Genomic DNA, 21,237 nt, shown 5'->3' on the forward strand with positions numbered 1-21,237 from the left:
TTGGGGGAACAAATGCCATTCTTGATCTCCTTTTTCTCTTAATATTACTTTACATGAAGAGTGATCAACAATATTCGTATGTATCTTCACAGTGAACTCTAACTATTGTGTTTTATTTATTTAACAACTTAGCATTTGCATCATGTCATCATCACCTAATGTTTGATAAAAAGATTTTTTTTTTAGTTTGGAAAAACAAACTTATCTTTTCACAACCCTATTCAGTCAAAACTCAGATTTTTAATAACTGGCTGTTTGTCAATAAGGCCAAAAAACTTTAATTCTTTCTCTTTGTCACCTTACAAGATTGCTTGTGCCAAATGGCTATTAGACAAGAAAAAGACTCTTCATCTTAAGAATAAATTGATGTTACCTGTATATCTCTAATAGCTGTGACTAATCAGTTCTCTGATTTGCAAACAGCATTTTTTTCATATTTCTAATTTTGATTCCTGTATAAGGCTTTTGGTGTTTGAAATGTTATATGACTTAAATGTATTTCAGAATTAAAGTAGTTATCAATCTGGCCACTTAATTTTGTGGCTTAAACATAGAACTGAAAGAACATTGATGTCACTGCACTTCCTTTCTAGTTAAGGCTTTACACAGCCGTTGAAATAAAGATGCTCTCGCAATTTCTTTGAAACACTTCCAGCAATTATTGATGCTATTGAAGCAAATGGATCAGTGAGCTGAAGGAATAACTGAAACTGGTCAATACTTATTTCTCTGACTTGTAGAGGTGAGACGGGTTGTGGAGGGGAAGAGTTTCATTCAAAATACTTCTACATGGCCTCTTCGGAGTTACAAATAGGACTGAGCTTAATGGATTGTTGGTGACTTCGATTGAAAATGGTTATCCAGATAGAAAAGACAAACTTGGAGGAATTCTGTCCCTGAAACTCTATACCACTTACCAGACACTGGCTAAAAATAGCCAAGTGATGCTTCTAAGGCTTTTCTTTCCCCTGTTCATGCGATACACATTGAACCACACAAATCTCAGCTGTTATCAAGCTGGACTCTGGAACGGTGTGTTCAGTTGTTTGAATTACCTGCCCTCAGTGCAACTTTATGGATTTGAGTTTGATTTTATTTAAAACTGCTAAAACAGCCCCTCTTATTTGAACTCCCCACACACTTTTTTCTAATGTGGACAATTTTAAGGTCTCAGGTTCTGGCCATGATTATCAAAACACAGGCTTACTAAGGCAGCTGTAAGAGACTTCTGAAAACTAGAGGTATGTTTAAGCTGCGCCTTCTGTTAGGTTTGCTTATATAAAACCGAATTTTGCTGCATAGTTATTTGACATCTGAAAAGCAGGTAAAGACTGTATTTGCATGGTTTTCCTAGTCTTTGGATATGGAAATAAAGCAAGGAAACCTCTTCTGCTGTAATGGAAAAGAAATCAAGCTTACTGTGGGGAACTAGATGTGACACAAGAATGTGCTTCAGGCTATTTGTTCTGCTTAATCAGAAACTAATTCAGTGGATCAAGTGATGGGTAAATAGTCCTGTATCAGTAGTCTCAAAAGACTAAAGGTTCAAGGACCTTGAAGAACATTTTGATAAAAAAAAGGTTCTTGTACTGTGGTTCTTGCAGTTCCTTTGCTTCACAATCTTTACATAAGATCTGCGAGATTTTTTTATTCTAAGATTTGTTCTTTAATCCACAAAGTCTGATTCACTGGACATAATTAACATTGCAATAAAGATTTTTGTGTTGAGGGGTGTGTTTTCTTGTTGGATTTTTTTTTTTTTGGACAGTCTGAAAGTCTGTGAATCAAAAACGGTTGGAGATGGTGGATGCGATTCTACTTTTTGAGGGGAGAGCTAAGCAGCCTCCAATTAAGTTAGTATGTGATAGTCTTTGAAGCAGCAGGATTAGACTGAAAATGTATTGCTTTTGAGTATTTTAGTGTTACCTTGATGTAATCACTGTCTCTAGTGTGTTATGTTTTGATGAGAGGAACTTGGAGGAATCACTGTAGTTCTTTTGTTCTTCCCTGGGTACCCACTGGAGGAGGGACTGGTTTGTGTTACTGAGTTCTTCTTGTGTTGAATTACACAAACTGAAACTGCTGCTTACTTGTTTTCCTTCTCTTCTCCATATCTGACATACGAGTGCTTGTCTTCTGTTAATGATCTTTACCTCAGTTCAGAGAAATTACAGATGTTTCTGGAAAATATTCATTGGTAACCTGGTTGAAATATTGAGTAGCAGAACACTTGTGCAATATGACTTGTGTGGGAGAGTAATGCAGAGACAGCAGGGGCTGCATGGACATGCTTGTACTGATGCAGCCACTGAGGCTTTTAGTAAGTCTTTGGACAAAAAATTGTAGTTTTTAGAAACTGGCTAGCAAGCATTTAGGAGGAGTCAGAAGAGACGTGTAGATTTTCTTGTAGTTAATTGTATTTTCCACAAGATGGAGCCAGTTATTTGACAAATAAAGTCTGTCAACCAGAAACAGAATTTGGAGAAACAGAAGAGAATTGAAGTAACTTCACTTTGCTTTATGGTCAAAGGACAGGCAGGGTGCAGCTGAGGGAAAGGAAGAATTGTAGTCTGTCAGAGTCTTTGAAGATGTTGGCCCAAGATAGTTTGCTGCAGGCTATATTGAGATGCAAAGCAGTTGGTATTCTGTTGTATGTAATACTTGGCTCCCTTCTTTGTAGAATTGCTAATTGGTAACTGCAGGAATGTAGAGTGAAGACTAATTTTGTTTTTATGTACCTCTGTAATGCAAACCTTATTTAAATTTAGTCCTGAGAAGCTTGCTTCATTTAAAACTTTGTCTCAAACTTATTAGTCTCCTGGCTAATAGGTTTCATGCACATAGTGTAAAAGGTTCAGAGCAGTTTGCTGAGATGTAAAATAGTCACCCTTCCTTTTGACAGCAAATCCAAAACTGAAAGGCTGTGTGCTCGCTCTTTTTCTTCCCCAATTCTGACCTCTGTTTGCTCTCTGTAAATTGAGATGTTTAGTAAGAGTGGGCAGCACCAATGTCGCAACAAAAGAAGTGTTTCAATATTAACCTGCAGTTACAGTAAGCTAAACAGATGGTAGTGGACTGATCGAGGGGTGGAAATTCTGAACTATTGTGGTAGGGGATGCAACTGTCGTTCTCTTACTTTGTAATAATCTTATATCTGCAATAATCTTATACTTGCTCCTTTGTGGACAACTCCCAATTCTGTCATATCCCAGTACTTTTGTTTCCTTTTGCTTCTTTTGAGTTTGTTCTGGTCTCGAATGCCTTTTATTTATTTATTTATTTATTTTTAACATGTTTGTGTGACAGGTACTCCTGCTCCTGCCCAGCCGTGTCTGGTAGTGTATAACCTTTCTCACTAATTTCTTACTGCAGGTAGAAGCTGAGTAAAGGATGGAGTGTTGACTGAGGTGTTTAAAGCAGTTAAAGGATTTTTATACAAACTAATCAAATGGAGACTAAAGCTGTGTTTCATGCTGTATTGACTGCTCAGATTCATATACAGTTAGTATATGAGGCTTTCATATTTTGTAATACAGATAAAAGTACTTTTTCCTCAGCATCATGAGCAGTATCATGTAAGCCTTGTTTTGTACGTGATAGAGTACTATGCATCTGCTGATGCAAAATAAAACTCGAGCAGTTTAGAATAAACCTTAAACCTTGGACTTCTAAAAACTGACCTGCTTTGTCTTGTATTTCCTTTGGAAAAGTCAGTTGTATCAGCTATAAGCACATTAGCAAGGTGGATCAGCAGTGCTGTGAATGTTTATTGCAGCTTCTTCAAACAGCTTTCTGATATAATGGAGTAGAACATATAGCCTAACCGAATGAGTTATGGGGATGGAGAGGAAAGGGATGTATGGAAGTGTATGCACACACATTAAGCACTAGTACTAGTCCCGTTTAAATGATACGGAAGAGAAATATCTTATAAAAAATGATATCTTGAAGAGGGGCAAGTTTGGGGAATAAGTGGAAAAAAATGGAAATATGTTGGGAGAAAAGTTTTCACCTCACTGGAGAATATGTAAAAATGATGCCTTTTTCACAACATTCACACTTTGAAGTGCATTTTAGAGTAAAATAACATCATGTTAAGATGGATAACTTTTTCAGCAATTTAAAAATTGTCTTGAAATTGACTTATGGGAAGACTTGTCTCTAAAATTATGTAAATTACTTTCAAGCTTTTTATTGCTTAAGTTTTAAACAGCTGAAGTCAGTTTTTGAAATGTTCTCATTTTTTTAGTAGCTGTAGATATTTCTGCAAGTAGGGAGAATGTTTGTTATGTACAATAACTATACTGGCATGGAAGTCTACTGTGACTGGAAAAAACTCTCTTCAGGTTGTTTCTTAAATTCACAAGTTACCTAGCAATTCTAAAAGCTTAAAAACATACCAGGAAATGTGTGTCTTGTGGCTACATATTCCTTTCATTCTTAGGGTCTCAATGGGGTCTAATAAAAGACAATTTAAGTACTCTTTAAGTATTTAACAATTCGTGCTGTTTCTGCGCATCTAATTAAATTCTAGTTTCTATTCAAAACTTGATACACGGTTCCTGAATGTGAACTAATGTAGCAGGTGTGGTGGGTTGACCCCAGTGAGCAGCCAGACACCCACTCTGCCTCTGGTGTGCTCCCCTCTTTGGACTGGGGAGAAAACAGAAGGAAGGTGGAAAGACTTGTGACTCGAGATCATGACAGTGTAATAAGGAAAGCAAAAACTGCTCCTGCAAGTGAAACCAAAAGAGAAATTCATTTACCGCTTTCCATCCGCAGGCAGATGTCCAGCTGTGTCCTGGGAAGCAGCCATCAGCACGTGTAAGGGTTGTTTGGGAAAGCAAATGCCATAAACACAAATGTCCCCTCTTCCTCCTCCTTCTTTCCCCCAGTTTTTGTCGCTGAGCACAATGTCATGTGGTTGAGGTGTGCTGTCCCTGACTGTGTCCCCTCCCAGGCTCTTGCCCACCCCCTGCCTACAGGGTGGGGGTTGGACAGAAAGTCTTGGCTCTGGGCAGGCACTGCCCAGCAGCAGCCGAGGCTTTAGTCTTAGCAGCAGCACTGTTTTAGCTGCAAATCCAAAGCACAGCTCTGTATGGGTTGCTAGGAGGAAAGGGAGCTCCATCCTAGGCAGGCCCAGTACGGCAGGAAGTGTCGCTTGGGTGCCCTCCATCTGATGTGTAATAGCCACAATTCCAAATCAGTTTGTGTGAAGCTGTATGACAGCTCAAATCCATCCTTCCGTTTAGCTCTCACAAGAAGTTGGCACTTGTGCTGTGTTTAATTTTCAAATAAAAACTTAATCACTGCTTTTTATGAAGGCAACTGAATCACGGTTGCCAGTAAAACTAAATATGCACAAGAGAGCTTGTGGGCTTTTATTTCGGATAAGTTATTTTAAAGGTTGCTTAAATTGTTAATGTCAGACCATCCTGAGGAAGGTTGGCAGATGTTCATAAGAATGACTTTATGCATTCAAAATCTTGTCTTGGTAATTTCTCTGGAAAATAGCACACACCTTCACAGCTGACCTTACCTATCTACTTATTAAGAACCAAAACGAAAATGTAAGCGAAATCAGTAGACAAACAGAGAAAAGAGAGAAAAATTTAGATTGAAGAAAAAAAGATAAATTAGATTTTCATCTTGGAAGCAGGGATTTGTCTTTGGGTTGCTGAATTTTATTCCATGGTTCATCCGATGTTTCAGGGACTTCATAGTATTGTACTATATAGCATAGTTTAAACATTGGTCACAAGTCTTACAGCTTTTTTCCTTGAATTATTTTTGGCCTCTTTCATCTTTTACTAAAGTTATGTTTAAGCAGTTATCCATATCTTAAATGACTGGAGAAATCACTTGACATGTATTTTAATATTGGTGTGGTGCACTGATAGTGGTGCAGCAAGCTGCTGAAGTGAAGCTCAGCTCTTCTAGTAAAAAGCTTGTATTCAAATGGCTTTCAAAATAATAAAACTATGATTATATTAAAGCACATCAAACAGTATTTCATGTTAATATTGGCTGATTGGAGTTGCACTGTATAATGCAGTTCTTGATAGGTAAGATAACACTACTGACGTGTAAAAGTGTTTTAAGTAGCATGAAATAGCAGTCAGCAAGATTCTTAACATCCAGTCTTCATTTCTGAAGTCAAAAGTCTGTTTTCTTATTTGGCTAGCAAAATATATGCAGCAAATAAATTAGGTTGCTTTTGCAAATTTTGCTGAGGAAAAACAGATGTATCTTTAATGACCCAATTAAAAGAAATCTGCAAATTCTTCTATTAAGTGCAAAGTATTTCCTGTGTACAGAAATAAGGATCCTGACTTCATACAGAATTGAGATAACTGTAAATTGTTTGTTGAATCAGACCAAATTACTGTTAAACATTTCTCACACAGGAAGGTTTAAGACTAAGCTTTAATTGACTGTTTGATTAAGTCAAGCACAGCTGGTTTGATGCCTACACAGAAAATATTATTTTGTAACTGCTTTTGCCTTCTGCTTAACTGTGGCTGTAACTGAAATGTTTAATATTGCATATTGTCATTAATCTGAAATAAATTCAGAGATTGCTTGTGAACATTTTTGTCTGGCCTCAGGTTTGTTACCGTATTGCTTAAATATAGATGTGATTTCCCTAAGTTATTTCAGAAATAAGTACAAATTAATGCAATCCGAGCTTCTGGGAAAATATGAAAGTGTTCTTTTCCAGGAGAAAACCACCTAATTCATAAGTAGTGTTATGATCTTCCTTTCTGTTAACAATATTTTAAGTTAAAATATTAAACTACAAAGTTAATGATCTCCCTCTTCATTTGTAAAGACAGACTTCAGTCATGTCAAGCCCTCCTTCCAGTCTTGTGTCATTAATGGAGAACCTTCCTATCTGCGATGTTGTAGCTGAGGAACAGTTTCCTGAAGAACAGGAAACTTGTGATGTGTAGTTATACAAACTCTGTTGTGGTAAAAAGTTGATAGTGGCTGTGTGAACACTCTGCAGGATAAAAATGTGGACAGCATATGGATACTACAGATAAATACTTCCTGTCCCTATAGGAACCTGATCAAAACTGGTTTCCCTCTTGAGAAGGTACATCTGTGAGTTATAGTTTGGGAGAAAAACTGGAGAAGCTGTTGGGCACGCAAGACCTTGCCTTACCTTTTAGTTTCTGAACCGTCATGGGTGCATTGTAGAAGCTGAGAGACTTTGTCAACAATGGAGTGGCTAAGTAGGTGTTTTGATTAAGGGTCTTCTGGTGTGCTATTTTAGCTGAAACTTGATAAAGATCTTGTAGCAAATGGCCTGCAAAACTCTATCCTGGAGCACTAAAACTCAAAGTAGTAAGTGGAATCTTCCTGTACTACAGATCTACACAGTCTGTAAGAACAGGGTGAGCATTTTGTTTTATTTGGGGGGAGGGGAAGCAGGTCAGCAGGTTGCTTGTTGGACTATTTTAGACACACATTGCAAACAACTGTTCATTCTTACCTGACAAGTAGAAGTTTTAACGTATAAGTTCCATGTGGGAAATAATGTATTAATTTTAATGAATAACTGTTAGATCTCTTGACCCCTGAAATCTAATTTTATGATGGTAGCATGCACTTCGAAAACAGCCAGTCATCTTTATCATTTTAGTCTTAAAGGTCAAACAATGGATGTCAGATGGTCTGACTTCTTGAGATCTTGAACAAGACAAATTAGAGGCAAGGTGGCTACCCAAAGTAGAGCCAGTATTTCCACTAGTAAGAGGAAGACTTCTTGCGACAAATCTGGGGGAGCTGGGAATATGTCTTGGGATTTTTGAATAGCAGTTCAAAAGAACAGAGTCTAGCCAAAAGGATTTCTCCTGCTTCCTTGTTTTGGCTATTGCTGAACACGCTGATAGTGTGTGGACATTATCAGGTCTTTTCTTTGTTCTGTTCTACACCCCATAGATGGGTAGGCTACAGGTGGGTGAGCAGGAAATTGGGAGGAGACACAGCTGGGACAGCTGCTGACTCTGATCATTCCATACCGTATTATGTTGTATTCAGCAATAAATGCTCAAGGAAAGGAGGAGGAAGAAGGGACATTCTTACGGTGGTGTCTTGCAAAGCAAGTGTTGTGTGTGCTGAGGCTCAGCTCTCTAGGAAGTGGATGAACACCTGCCAGCTGATGGCAAGCAGTGAAGAAATCCTTTTTGTACTTTTTTTTTCTTTGTTTATGTGTAGTTTTGGCTTCCCTTATTATAACTGTTATCTTGATCTGCAAGTCTTCTCATTTTTCTCCTGTTTCTCCCTGTCCTGCAGGAGAGGAACGTGGGTGAGGAGCTCTGTGGGAGTTTGGCTGGGGTCAACCCAACGCGGTCATAAGCTAAAAATTAGGAGAGGGAGGCATAAAATTATTTTCTAGGCCCCAGGAAGGTGTATGTGCAGTACGTTAATATTGAAAGACAAACTGCTGGAGTTGCATGAGTGATCTAGGTGCGCATCTGTCATACAAAGGTGGAAAATAATAACCATTTTCCAGCTCTTCAATGTGCCTTTTTGCTTTTGATCATTAATTATTTGATATGTGAACTCCTTAGAGCTCAGAACTAGATGTATTTTAAAGCAGTGCCTTTAACAGTGATGTTGTACAGAGCTGGAAAAAGATGATATAAGTAAGCATGTTTAATTTGAGACTCTATATTAACTTCAAGTCAAACATCCCAGGTGTCACTGTGGGAGTTCAGGCCAGTGGACTTTAGGTCTGTCTCAACATGCCAACACTGCTGAGAAGCAATAGTAAGGTTCATAAATTAACCAGATTCTGCAGGAAAATTCATTGGGCTATGAATGGCAACTCTTACTGTAGTTTAAGAATCAAGGGTACTGAATGTATTTGGTTTTCCACCATTCCTAGTCATGGATATTTTCATCAGTTGGTTTTGCAAATCTCTGTATAATCATTCCCTGAGAGTTCGCATGCTACTGTTGTAAGGTCTGTGCTGTATGAGGTATTAAAGGATTTGTTGCATTAGAACAAGATTGCCCTGCACCTAATTTCAAATTAGCTACAGATGCGTGTCTTAGGCAGCATTTAATTGGAGAAAAATGAACAACAGCTACTGATTTCTGCTGATGGTTGGATCTGATGCATAGCTGTAAGGGTTAATTAAGATGTAAGCAAAATCTTGTTTTTATTAGAAAGCAAACCTTCTAAAGTTTGTTTGCATTTTTTTGGGGGGGATGTGGACACAATATATTACTTCCTAGGTTATTCTGGCTAACTCAAATGCTGTGTGACGTTACTTAAAAGTAGTAAGCAGTAAATAAAATTGCTAACAATGGAGATTGTTAGAAGTAACTAGTTATCCTAGAGAAACAGCTGTGAGTCGTTATTCAGACTCTTTTATTCCTGTTGTCAGTATAGAATTATGCCAAAGAAAATCTTCACAGTATATGAAATTTTAAAAATAACTTATTTTTTTCTCCATTCTCCTTAGGTCCAAGATGGGCCTCTTGGAACACCGGTGTTTTTATTTGCATCAGATGTGCTGGAATACATCGAAATCTTGGGGTCCATATATCAAGGGTCAAGTCTGTCAACTTGGACCAGTGGACACCAGAGCAAATACAGGTAAGATATCTTAAACTACATTTTCAATTTGGAGGAAATGCCAGGAGTCCTTTTGAAATTATTTGAGTTTTTCATGATGCCCCAACTTAAATGTTTTACAGTTGAAGTAGTTCTTAATGTGTTATATTTCTACTGTAATGAATTTAAGTTCTTTTCTGTATTATTTTAGATGTATTGTACCTTGCTATGGAGACTGAAAGCTGCTGCTTTGTTGTATCTGTAGAAAATATGTTGTAAGCCTCTTCCTTTGCAGTAGGGGACAGTGCAGTATACTGCATTCGCACATTTGTCTGGTTCTTCATAACATTCTTTAGGTATACCAAGTACTGCCTTCTCTAGGTATGTTCCAGACTGAAGCCTATTTCTACTGCCAAACGAGTTTTCTTACTCCTGTTTCTCCTGGTCTGAAGAGCCCTCCTGAGAGATGAAAGCTTATCTTTCCCTGGGTGGTTGGTTTACGCTGTAAACAGCACCCGTGTTGTCAGCTTTTGTCCAGCAAGTCTTGTCAGGCAGCCCTCCTGTGCCCCGGGAGCATCTCCCAACACGTGTGGCAATAGAGGTCTCCAAGTTAAAAACCTGCAGTGTCATTTAAGCACACCAACAGCATTCTGACTGTTCCAGGATTTAAAGTATTGAAGGACGCAATCTAACTGTTTTCTACCACTTCTCCTTAGTGCATGCAGGAAATGGGAAATACTAAAGCAAGGCTACTCTACGAAGCTAATCTACCAGAGAACTTCCGAAGACCTCAAACAGATCAGTATCCTTTTTGTTTTAGCTTTCACATTGAAATGACTTCTAATGCAATTTAGATGTTATAACTGCTTCAAGGAACTGCTGTGTTTGGCAGCTCACCTTATTTATTTCATTGATATTGTTGTATAAGAAATGACAGTAGAAGTTGGGAATGGTTCAGAAAAGGTTTAAATTGCTTCAGTTATAGCAAATCTACTTTGTAATGAGATCTGGCAAGCCCCATTTATTTTTGCTTTCAGAAGAGATGACTTGATAAATTCCCTATATGTAGGAAGTTAGAGTGATACTGGAGAGCTCTTGAATATTTTGTCTTTATCTCGAGTAACTGCCAGCTGAAGTTCGAAGGATTTGAACAGGAAATAATGAGCTGAATGGTAAAGTAAAATAAGCCATTGGGTCTTACTCAAGTGAAGTATGGATCTCTTCCTCTAGATTAATTATTCTGTCATTTTTTTTGAGTTGAAGTGTATGCATTCTATGAAGTGTGCGAGGACAGATGACTAGGATGGAAATATCAAAATAAACCAAACCTCTCTGACAGCCACCACTTACTTGTGTTGATGTGTGGTCATCACCATATACCTGGAAGGGGAGGGTTGAAAGAAAAATTTCCTACTGCCAATAAATAGCTTTCCTCAAAAAATACCTTTTTTGAATCATTAGGATAATGTGTAATGGCATTAATTTAAATTTGTATTATCTCCTGATTTAGTGGTGTTTCTCCACAGGTAGGATTTGCTTCACCTGATCTTACTGGAACTTTTTCACTATAATGAGACCCTGAACACCTACTGTTAAGTGAGCTGAATTCTTCCTTAGCTCTCTTAGCCTGATGATGATACAGGCAACAGAGGCTGATAAGTGGACTTAGTCATAACTGGATCTGAATTTTCTCCTTCTATATAAAAAAGTGATTTTAGTTCTTCTGTTTATTGGGTACTATGCTCCATATGCTATGCGCAGACTTTTTTTTTTTTGGAAGGGTTAGACTCATAATAAAATGCACTTGAGCAAAACAGATAATGTTTCTTCATATTCCAGTAGGTTTTAAATGAAACATACATACGCATGAGAAAAAAGTCACTGGAACCAGATAGCACTGCAGTATTCCAGCCATAATATTCTAGAACTTCATTTCAAACATGAGTCTAAAATACTTTGACTAAAGCTTACTCAAAAGTGGGTCTTGAAGATGTATATTTTGTTTTTACTGCAGATAACTTGAATTCCCTGGTGCTATTGCAGGAGAAGCAATCATGCTTTACTTTAAGCTTCTCTTGTCAGATCAGGCCTAAAGTCTCATTTTTAGACTTTCAGAAAAATAATTTTGTTGACACTGTATACCTTGAAGTAACTCTATCGCCTTTTGAACAGTTGTCAGTTTCTAAGTAGTGCACCTGGTCAACTGAATATGTTTTATTGCATGTGTTCTCTTTATTAAAAATAGAGTGCCAGGAGAGAAGATGCCAGCTTTTTCTATTTTATTTGTCTGTTCCTCCATAACTTTGGCAGTTACTTACCCACTTGGCATTCATGACAAGCTGTTGTGTTATGGGCTTTTTTGCTTTTCCTCTTTGTATCACTACAAAACCAGCGTTGTGTCTTATCGGTATCATTGTGGTGGTTTTTTGTATGTCACCTTTAGCTTCGTGTTTGAAAATTCTTTTCTTTTTTTTTTCTGAGGGTAGATTAAATAATTTTTTTTGGTCTCTTCATTTTACTCACCACTTAAAACCTCTGCTGAGATTGCTTTAAATTATTTTGTTAACAAGAACGCTGAAGTTTACTGATCTAAAGAAACGTAGGCGTGGTCCGAAAAGTTCACACATATTGAAGTGGGATAACAACTAAAGTGCATATTTTTTCAAAATACACAACTTAATACCCTAGTGTAATAGCATCCTGAAAAATTAAACCCTATGAAATGTAAATACTTATGATTCTGTGTTAATAACTTTTGAATTGGAACTTTCTATATCAAGTGTACATTCTATGAAACTGCTAAAAATAGGGAAATATTTATGCAAAAGAACTAAAATATCTAACACCCAAACCGAAGTAGCCAAAACGTAATAGAACACTTGACAAAATAAATGTCGATCTGAAAATGTGAATTTTTGCAAATAAGTTAAGACTTTATTTGAAGAACAAATAAGTTGTTTAAAGGTATTTTATAACAAGTTTTTCATATTTTCTGTTTACTTCTTAATTAGTTCTAATTTAATACATTTATCCAGTAACAGCCTCAAAACATGGAAAAAAACTTAACTCCCCTTCTCTGTCTTCTCCCACTGAGATTATATAATGCAGTAATTTGTACTGCAAGTTGAAAATAAACTGAGGGAGTCCTGTTTAGTCTTAGCTAAATTTGGAAAGTTGTGGGAGTTCCATATTGCACAAGTTCCATTATTCTGTAATTTGATAATATACATTGATTTTTTGGCAAAATGACAGTCCTTTGGTGTGTGTAAAGAATAATGCAATATTATTACTAAGATAGTTGTCTGTGCTCAAGGTGCCCTTTAGAATATAGATATATTTGGAAAGAGGTACAAAAGAATGCTTTTGTTTTTACAGCTTTTATGAAGCAGTGTCTTCAGGTGACTCTTGCATACAGTTTGAAACTAAATGTGGTTGTTGATGATATAATTTGATGCACAAAATGAAGGAACTGAGAGCTCTGAGTTCAGTGTTAATCTTAAGAGCTGTTACTTGGAGCTAAGGTATCTTTCCATCCATTGAGGGAAAAATTGCTATGAACTTCCACAGTGGCAATTTGAATTTTTGAATGGATAATCACATTGATGAATGAATTAGTTAAAATTTATTCTACCAGAGAATCAGCTTTACTAAAGGTAAAGTATTCACACTGCTTTGGATGAGTTCCTTTGTGAAGCTGAGAGAGTAATTGAGGAAAACAACTACTTGTCCATTTATGGTTGAGCTAGTGAGTTGTCAGTTCTGGTCTTCTACATCAATCTGTTTGCTGCTATTTCCACCTGTGCTTCAATATTTTTTTTCACTGATGTTTTAGATTTTTTTCCCTTTCTCTTGCTATAGTAGGAGACTTTCATGGAGAACTTACTGATCTCAGAGAACTGTTTATCATCAGCTCTTGATTAATGATATAATTTGTGCAAATCAGAGACCAGATATACACATTTCACCTCTTATCAGAAGAGAATGTGTTTTTTCCCAAGTTATGGTGGTAAACTATAATTATTTACCGTATGCAAGTACCTTTGTTCAAGTATTTGCAGGAACACTGTGTTACTTTGAGTATATCTTTCTCATATTGTTTACTGAGAGATTAGACTGATTAATTCTGTGTAGTAAAAAGCAGCTCCTTTTGGACACTGCAATAGCGACTGTACTGTGTAGAGCAGTTTGTTCTGTTGTTTTAAAACTACAAAATGAGATGGAGCAAGAATCTAGTGCAATTCTTTAATTTTAATAACCTGTCAGCTTTTTAGGTTAATGTTGCTATTTATCTGAATGCATATTTTTCCTTAAACAAGCTACTTGCAGAGCTGTGGAATTTTTCATCAGGGATAAGTACGAAAAAAAGAAGTATTATGATAAAAATGCAATTAACGCCTTCAATGTAAGTAAACAGTTTCACCAAGAATTCTGTCACTTTTCTTTTTTGAAAGTTGCAGAAGAGAAATGTAGAAAACTTTACATATATGAAAATGTCTTTCACAGTTGAAAACTTCTTCATACAGAGCTAAATTCCTCCTTTTGTATCTCTTGAAGGCTATTTCTATGTTCTGTAAGCTCAACATACATTGTGTATTGAATTTATAACAGCAAAGCATTATGATCCAACAAATAGCTTGCTTCTGACTCCTTATATTGGGTTTTTTCAGTGATGAGTAGTTCTTCAACTGTAGACTTTGAGTCCTTTTTGAATATCTTTTTCCACATTCCAGGAATAAGATAGGATTACTGTTCCTGGTGATTTTGTCCTCCCTCATTCTCTGTAATACCTTAGTGAGAAATCCTGGGGTGTTTTGGGCCCCTCTTCTGTGAGCCTTATGGCTCTGCTGAATTCTAGACTATTTCTTGAAGCAAGGTGCACTGTTAAAGCAGACACAGGCAATGTGGCAAACCAGGTATTTGATCACGGATCTGTATGGTCACTTTGGTAAGTAGGTGAGTGCTTTTCTGGCAAAGCAGTTTTGAGAATGTCAGCCTTTACTGAAGTTCGCAGCCTTGTATTTATATAGGTATATGTATGCTTAAACACTCGCTCCTCTATACCTACCTTGTTCAAGTATGGTCTAACATGTAACTTACTACGCCATCTGACTAGGCAGTAAACTTTGACAGGGAAATGCGTGCAAAGGTGGACAGAAAAGGTGGGAGTTTATGCTGCCTCTGCTCTCTGAGACAGTGGATATTTGACCAATAGTTTAATTTTAGAAGGATAAAAAACCCCAAACCTGGAAACCAGAGCAGTGTATTTCATTAAGCATTGCTGAAGTAGAGAGAAAATGGATTTGCTTAAGAGGTAAAATACAAATAGTGATTTGAATTACAGTCAGTTACCCTTCCTTACTTTGATTCCAAAGTAGAAAATAGGAAGAATTGTTTAAAAATATACTTCTTTTAAAAGTTCAAAATACTCCAAAGATCTTTCTAAACAGAAAACCAAGGTGTCTAATGTAGTAGTCCACTGCTGCCTTAATATGTTTGAAGGAGTAATAGGATTTTGCTTAGCATATTGCAGGCTAATATGAATCACTTTACCTCTCATAGCAGTAGGGATGGAATCCAGACAAGCTGAAGAGATGCATGTTACTGCTGAGTAGGGAACACCATTTTATTTCTTCCTACCTAGGCTTTTCTTTCACTAACTCATGTAAATGGCACAATCTCCCTGACGTAAGAACAAAATCTGATTATGAAATATTTTAGCAATAGATCACTCATGCACATTCAAATTCACCTGCATTTCTTCAAGGCCGTCAAACACCAGGCTGAAGGTAGACAATCTGAAATCAGTCATAGCAAAATCATAAAAGTACACAATACTGAGTTGATTGAACCACTGTATTATAGTACCTATAGCCCTAGTCTGATGCTTATACTGCTTACCCTCCTTGGCTCTGGTCCCAGCCCAGTGCACATGCGCCTGTGGTGGTGTGACTGGTATTCAGTGATCAGCTTTTGCCTGGGTCTGGGATTGACAGGGAAGAGGAAGAAAAGGTGAAGCTAGGTCTCCATTCTGCATGTCTGATATGCTGCTTTTCTGCTCCTGGACCCTCTTGGCAGAGAGGAGCGGAAGTTGCCTATGCTTCCAGCACAGGGAGGTACGTGGGGAGTTTGAGAAGAATGAGGTGAGGAAGGGTGTTCTGCAGAGGTATGTGTTTCTGCATCCCCTGTGCAAGGGGTGGTGGTGATTTCTAAAGCTTCCTTTTTGCAGTCCTCACGACATCCTAGATACCTTCCCTCTGTCCACCTTCCAGGAGGTGGGAACTGATGGGCAGCTGTGGAGGAAGGAGGAGATTCCTGTTTGGAACCTGCAGCACTCTGCCAAGTATTTTGGTAGGATGGAAGCACTTGCTAGCATGATACTTTAATGAGTAATAGTCTTGTGAACTGTTAAAGTGGGGTGTCTGTGCTAAGTCATGGCAAGTTCTTTTCTTCTGGAAAATTTCTTTACCCCACTTGTTGGGGTGATGTGAGCTTTTAGAACACACACTTTTTGTTACCACCTTTGAAATAGCAATGCCTTCTTCTTGGATTAGGACCAGTTTAAGTTGGAGATGTATATACATGTTGTCATTTTGTAAAATGAGTCCCTTCTGGGTCTGAGGAAGTAATATAGGAGTGCAGAAACAGGCTTGCTGTGCCCTAAAGGTCACTTTCCTTAACCAGTGATTTCACTGAAGTGGTATTTAAAAATGTAAGTGGCTTTTCTGGATTTAGTTGGCTGTGACAGGTTTCTTGTGGTAGAGTCTTCTTGTAGAATGTAAGTTGTTTTGAATAGATTCTCTTAAAACATGCAGTACAATATTTCTCTTAGCTTAATTTTGGCAAGATCATAAGCTTTTCAAGTACAACATCTGTGTTGGTGTTAATGTATTCTGTCTGGTGGAGCCCAGGAGTACACGTCAAAGTTCGGTTCTTTGTTCTTTGGTGCTCCAGATTCGTGTCTCTTCTCTTTTATTACGAAATGATTGTTTATAATTGTTAATTACATGAGGTGTTTTGTGTTCTGACTGAATTTCATCTTACTGAGTTTGGTTTTTAGAGACACACACTCTAAAAGCAGAATTGGCCAGTGCAGAGCCAGTGGTGCCATCAAACATGCAGACTAAAAATAAGCAAATATGATTTTTTTTTTTCCCCGCAGTTCACTGAAAAGCAATGTAGGGTAAAGCTACAGAAAAAAAAAGGCATCTGCAGTTTTATTGGTTAGTTGCATTTTAAATAGAATAATGCATTTAAGTAGAAATCAAATATACATTAGAAAAATCTAATGCTGATTGAAAGCAATCTGACTTAAAAAAATAATTGAAGTCTATTGAAACATAGATCTCGGAGTTTTCTGATCCATTTTTGTTGGGAAAATGTGAAACGCTGGTTCTGTATCGGTGCTCGGGACTAAATGAGTAGCACAGTTTACTCAACTGTTAAAAGCGGGTTATCAGTAAATAGTTACTCTCTTGTGTTCTTGCTCAGACTCAGTGCAGGTTTGTGACTTGTTTCTAGAAAGACCTGAGAGACTGACGCCCTGGAACAGTGGCATGTTTTTGGTTGGTTATCTGTGGTTTTGTGTTGTTTGGTACTCAGAAAGATTCTGGTATCAGGCCTAATTCTTAACCACAATCTTAGGCTTTAGCCTTGAGAAAAACCTTCTGGAATGTAGCAGTAATGGCAGCCCCAGGTAGGCAAACTGTGCTGCTCAGGGTCAGGTTAGGAGATGGAGGTAGGAAATTTATCAGAGTTCAGGCTATGCTTGTCCCTTCTTTTCACAGCTGTACTTTCACACGCACTGGAGGTGAAACAAAAAACTGGAGCTCCAGTTCAGAATAAGCAATGGAACTGGGAGAGGAAACCTGGGAAAAAAATATTAAGGAAATGATGTATTAATTATTTTTTACTAACACTGATAATAAAGTTAAAATCAATCTGACATTTAAAGGAACATGTTAACATGGATGAGTTTTATGGGTGGATTTCAGTTGTTTTTTTTGTTTTGCATATTTATACTTTTTTAGAACTTTCTTGGAACAGAAACCATTTTCTAATCATTAGAAACTTTTTTAACAGTTACATATGCATTTTCTTTACAACATTGTAAGACAAGAAGAAAAAGTTTTAGAAAAATGCTTATCAATCCAATAGTTGAAATGCTTTATTTCAAGAGCATTGCACTGTTGTAATTTTTTGAAAATGTTTCTGTTTGGCTGCTGTTAAAGTGGCAGTATTTATTTTTAGGTTTTATTCTGATCAATGTAAAGAAGAGAATTTTGAATAAATTAGCCTACGCAAGGAGGCAAACTGATTTTTTTTTGTACCCCATGGAAGCATCTTCAGATGCATGTCAGCTCTTCAGAACACTCTTAGAGTTGAAATGATCTGTAAATATTTAGATAGAGTTGCAGGGTTCTGGTATTATAACTAAAACTGTGAAGACAACTGTATGGTACTTACTGTATTTTGGCAAATGTATCCTATTATGAAAGTATATTCTGTTTAAGCAGCGTAGCTCATGGCAGAGTAAGAAGTAGTATTTCTCAAGACAGCATCTATCATCATTCTCTCCTAACATTAACAGGAGTCACACTGGTATACAAGATCAAATTTCTCAGAAAGTAGCTCATAGTCCTATTGTGGTGAGACCTTGATTTGTCGAGACTTCTAAAGACCAACTGCTTTTGATATGGCAACTGCCTTCCTGTTTTGCTTTGGTACGATGTAACAATCAGGACTTGATGTTTTTTTATGCTTTTTATGAATGCTTACATTTTAAAAGTAAAAATACTAGAGGCTGACAGGATGTTACTTTGTTCTCTGAATAACACATGGTCTGGTATTGTTAAAAGCAGGAACTTTTTTTTACTCTTCGAATAATCAGCTTAGGAGTGACAGTAGCTCTTAGCAAGTCAACTTATTTTAAATATCCTGAGCATAATATTGTATTCCTGTACTGTACTCTTCTGCCAAACCCCCTTCTCATTTTTTAGGCATCCATGAGCTGTGATTGATACAAAGTATAGCATTGAATCCAATAGAACAGACTTCACCTAGTAGTAAAATGGTTAGAGTGTCTTTATAAACACAGTGCATCTAAGATACAGTAACACAAGCAATTTACTTTGTAATGTGCTGTGCTGCTTGACTGGATTTGTCCCTGAAAGCATGTACCACGCAAATGAGAGCTTGCATCACTTCTGTAACTCACTACAGACAGTTACCATAGGTCAAGTGGTGTGAAGTAATTTGGAATGTTAAAACTCTCCTTCAGGTGGGTGCTGACATGAAACTGCTCAGGAATATCATTCCACTTCAGACTTGCAGCTGATTATCACTTTCAAGCATAGGCAAGTCCTTTTATATTCATTGTAGGGTTTTTTTGTACACAACAGTCCTAGAACTGAAGGGCAAAGCATGCAAAGCAATTTCTCCTCTAACAATCTTAGTCCTTACGCCTGTTGCTTATTAAATCTTTTGTTTGCTTTAGGCTCGCATTAAACTCTCAATGCTCCTTTAGTTTACTGTCTCCTGGAGCACTCTTAGAAGAGCACAGCTTACAATTACACAAACACCTTTCCCCAGGAATCTGAACTTGTATGCTTCAATAAATGACTTGAAGATCTTCTTCAGAATTGTTGCACTACATGTAAGTGAAGCAAATACGAATCTTGTTGGAGACACAAGACATATTCCAAGAGAATGAAATATAAAGCTATCGTGATTTTTTTAGCAGGATAAAGTGCCTTACTATTTTAGAGAGACTCCTTATCGCAGCAGAAAAGACTTTCATAGTTCTGAATGTGGGTATACAAAACGAACTCCCAAATGGGAAAACACTGTACAGGCTAGGCAGCAGTTTGCCTTAACTTTTTGTATTTTTTTCCACTTTTTCCCTGTCTAGGCTTTTCTCTTGTGTTCTTCTCACCAGGTCTTAGCTCAATTACAGTTACTCTTTTGTTTCTATATTTTTTTTTAACCTTGTTTTTTGTCTGGGATATATCGGTAATTTTCTGGATAACTTGGTATACTCTTATTTCCTCACACCACTTTCTACTACTTCCAAGAAACCATGGATGGTGACAGTGATGGTGAGCCAGAAAAGAGAAACTTGAGTTGGTAAGACTTCTGTCTGCAGCCTGTGCATTTATATTGAGGGTTTATTTTTTTTTCCTACTTAATTTCCTGTGGTGATATTTTAATGGAAAACAGGGCAGATCTAGCTATTCTTGACTTTTGGGACAGGTTCTTCTCCCAGTTCTTATGGAATTTGTTACTTGTATTGGGAAAACAATGTTTACAGTAGATTTTCTGACATCCCCAGCAGCTGTAAGAGTTGTTTAATGAAATGAAAATTGAATGTTTGCAGTTCATAAATATAAATCCTGTTACAGGCTGAAGAAATGACATGGTGTATTCAGGGCTAATTGTCATCTTAGTTGGATTATCATAACTTTTAATTATTTTGAAATACTCAATTGAAACTGAATATGGATGATGTACAGCTTGGTTTCAATGCAGGATGAGAAGTGTTCTCAGGAATCTATTCAGATTATCACAAGAAATGCTCACGAGCAGACTGTGTTTTCCAGTGAGAGAGTGCAGATTTCAAGTGTTAACTGACACTTGTGACTATCATGACAAAGCAGTTATTTGACAAGTTCACTTTTTGGCCTTGTTGCTTTCCTTTGATAATCTAACCAATCCTAAAACATAGCAGTTGAATCCAGAACTGAAAATAGATGGTTGGTAGAGAGATCACTTTCTAGTTTGGATGAACTTGTTCAGAGGTGAGATTTACCCATATTACTCACTGCAATAATCAAACCTGAAGAGTAAGACTGCATCGCTTCCTCTCCATACTCACATCTTTAGAAATGGCATCGTCTGCTCAACTGATCTGAAGGCAGTTCCCAGTTGTATAGGAATGTGAGAGTGTAACAACTTAGCAGTTTGGTATCTCTTCACTTCAGAATTAGTAATGAGTTCTAAAAAACAGAAATCCTGTTGTTTAAGAGAGAAAATATGCATATGTCATCTTTCTTGTCATTGTTAAAGAATTTAGCTGATCCCAAGGCTACCTCTCTACTTACTATTCCTATTTTCTGCCCATCCTTTGACAGGTTTATCACCAGTACCTGAAATGATAGTCTGAGGTGACAACAGTGGGTGGAATTTGCTATTGTTGAAGGGAAGGCAGCATGAAAAATCAGAGCCCTTGGCTTGGTAAAGTCTGAACAGAGCTGATAAAAATGCATTGACTGGCTTTCTGTGCTTGGATGGGAGGTGTTGCTTGGTTTTTGGTCACAAACAGAATAATTCAACATTGTGCATATATGTGACAGGATGAAGTGCTCAAAGGCCAACTTAGCTCAGCTTCAGCAGAAGTCATTTGTTCAGTCTGGCAGAAGTATGACAAGACCAATGGCTCCAGAACTGGTGCTCTGCATTTCCAGATACTTGGGGTGTTTGTTTTTATGAAAGTAATTTCTGAACTAGACTGATTTCATCTAGACTGATGATCTCTATATTGAGTCCCAAATACTTGTAATCAAAGCTATGCAACTGGTGAGGGGGAAAGACATTTTTTAATGAGGCTCATGACCTTAGATGTAGTGGCCAAGAGAAATAGCTTATTTTAGGTTTTTGGGAATTAGTAACAA

General features: G+C 37.3%; 1 protein-coding gene across 1 annotated transcript in view; it reads left to right on the top strand.

Annotated features, from left to right (window-relative positions):
* The window catches only part of LOC308038771 (stromal membrane-associated protein 1-like), a gene marked incomplete at its 3' end in the record, with an annotated part of 119,745 nt that overhangs the window by 44,656 nt on the left and 53,852 nt on the right, over nt 1-21,237 (top strand). The window contains exons 3-5 of the mRNA XM_080341606.1: nt 9,480-9,613; nt 10,288-10,373; nt 13,898-13,973. Coding sequence (XP_080197732.1) covers nt 9,480-9,613; nt 10,288-10,373; nt 13,898-13,973 — 296 coding nt within the window. The remainder of the gene's footprint in view (nt 1-9,479; nt 9,614-10,287; nt 10,374-13,897; nt 13,974-21,237) is intronic.

This window comes from Nesoenas mayeri (assembly GCF_963082525.1).
Source record: "Nesoenas mayeri genome assembly, chromosome: 3".
In the NCBI taxonomy this organism is placed as follows: domain Eukaryota; kingdom Metazoa; phylum Chordata; class Aves; order Columbiformes; family Columbidae; genus Nesoenas; species Nesoenas mayeri.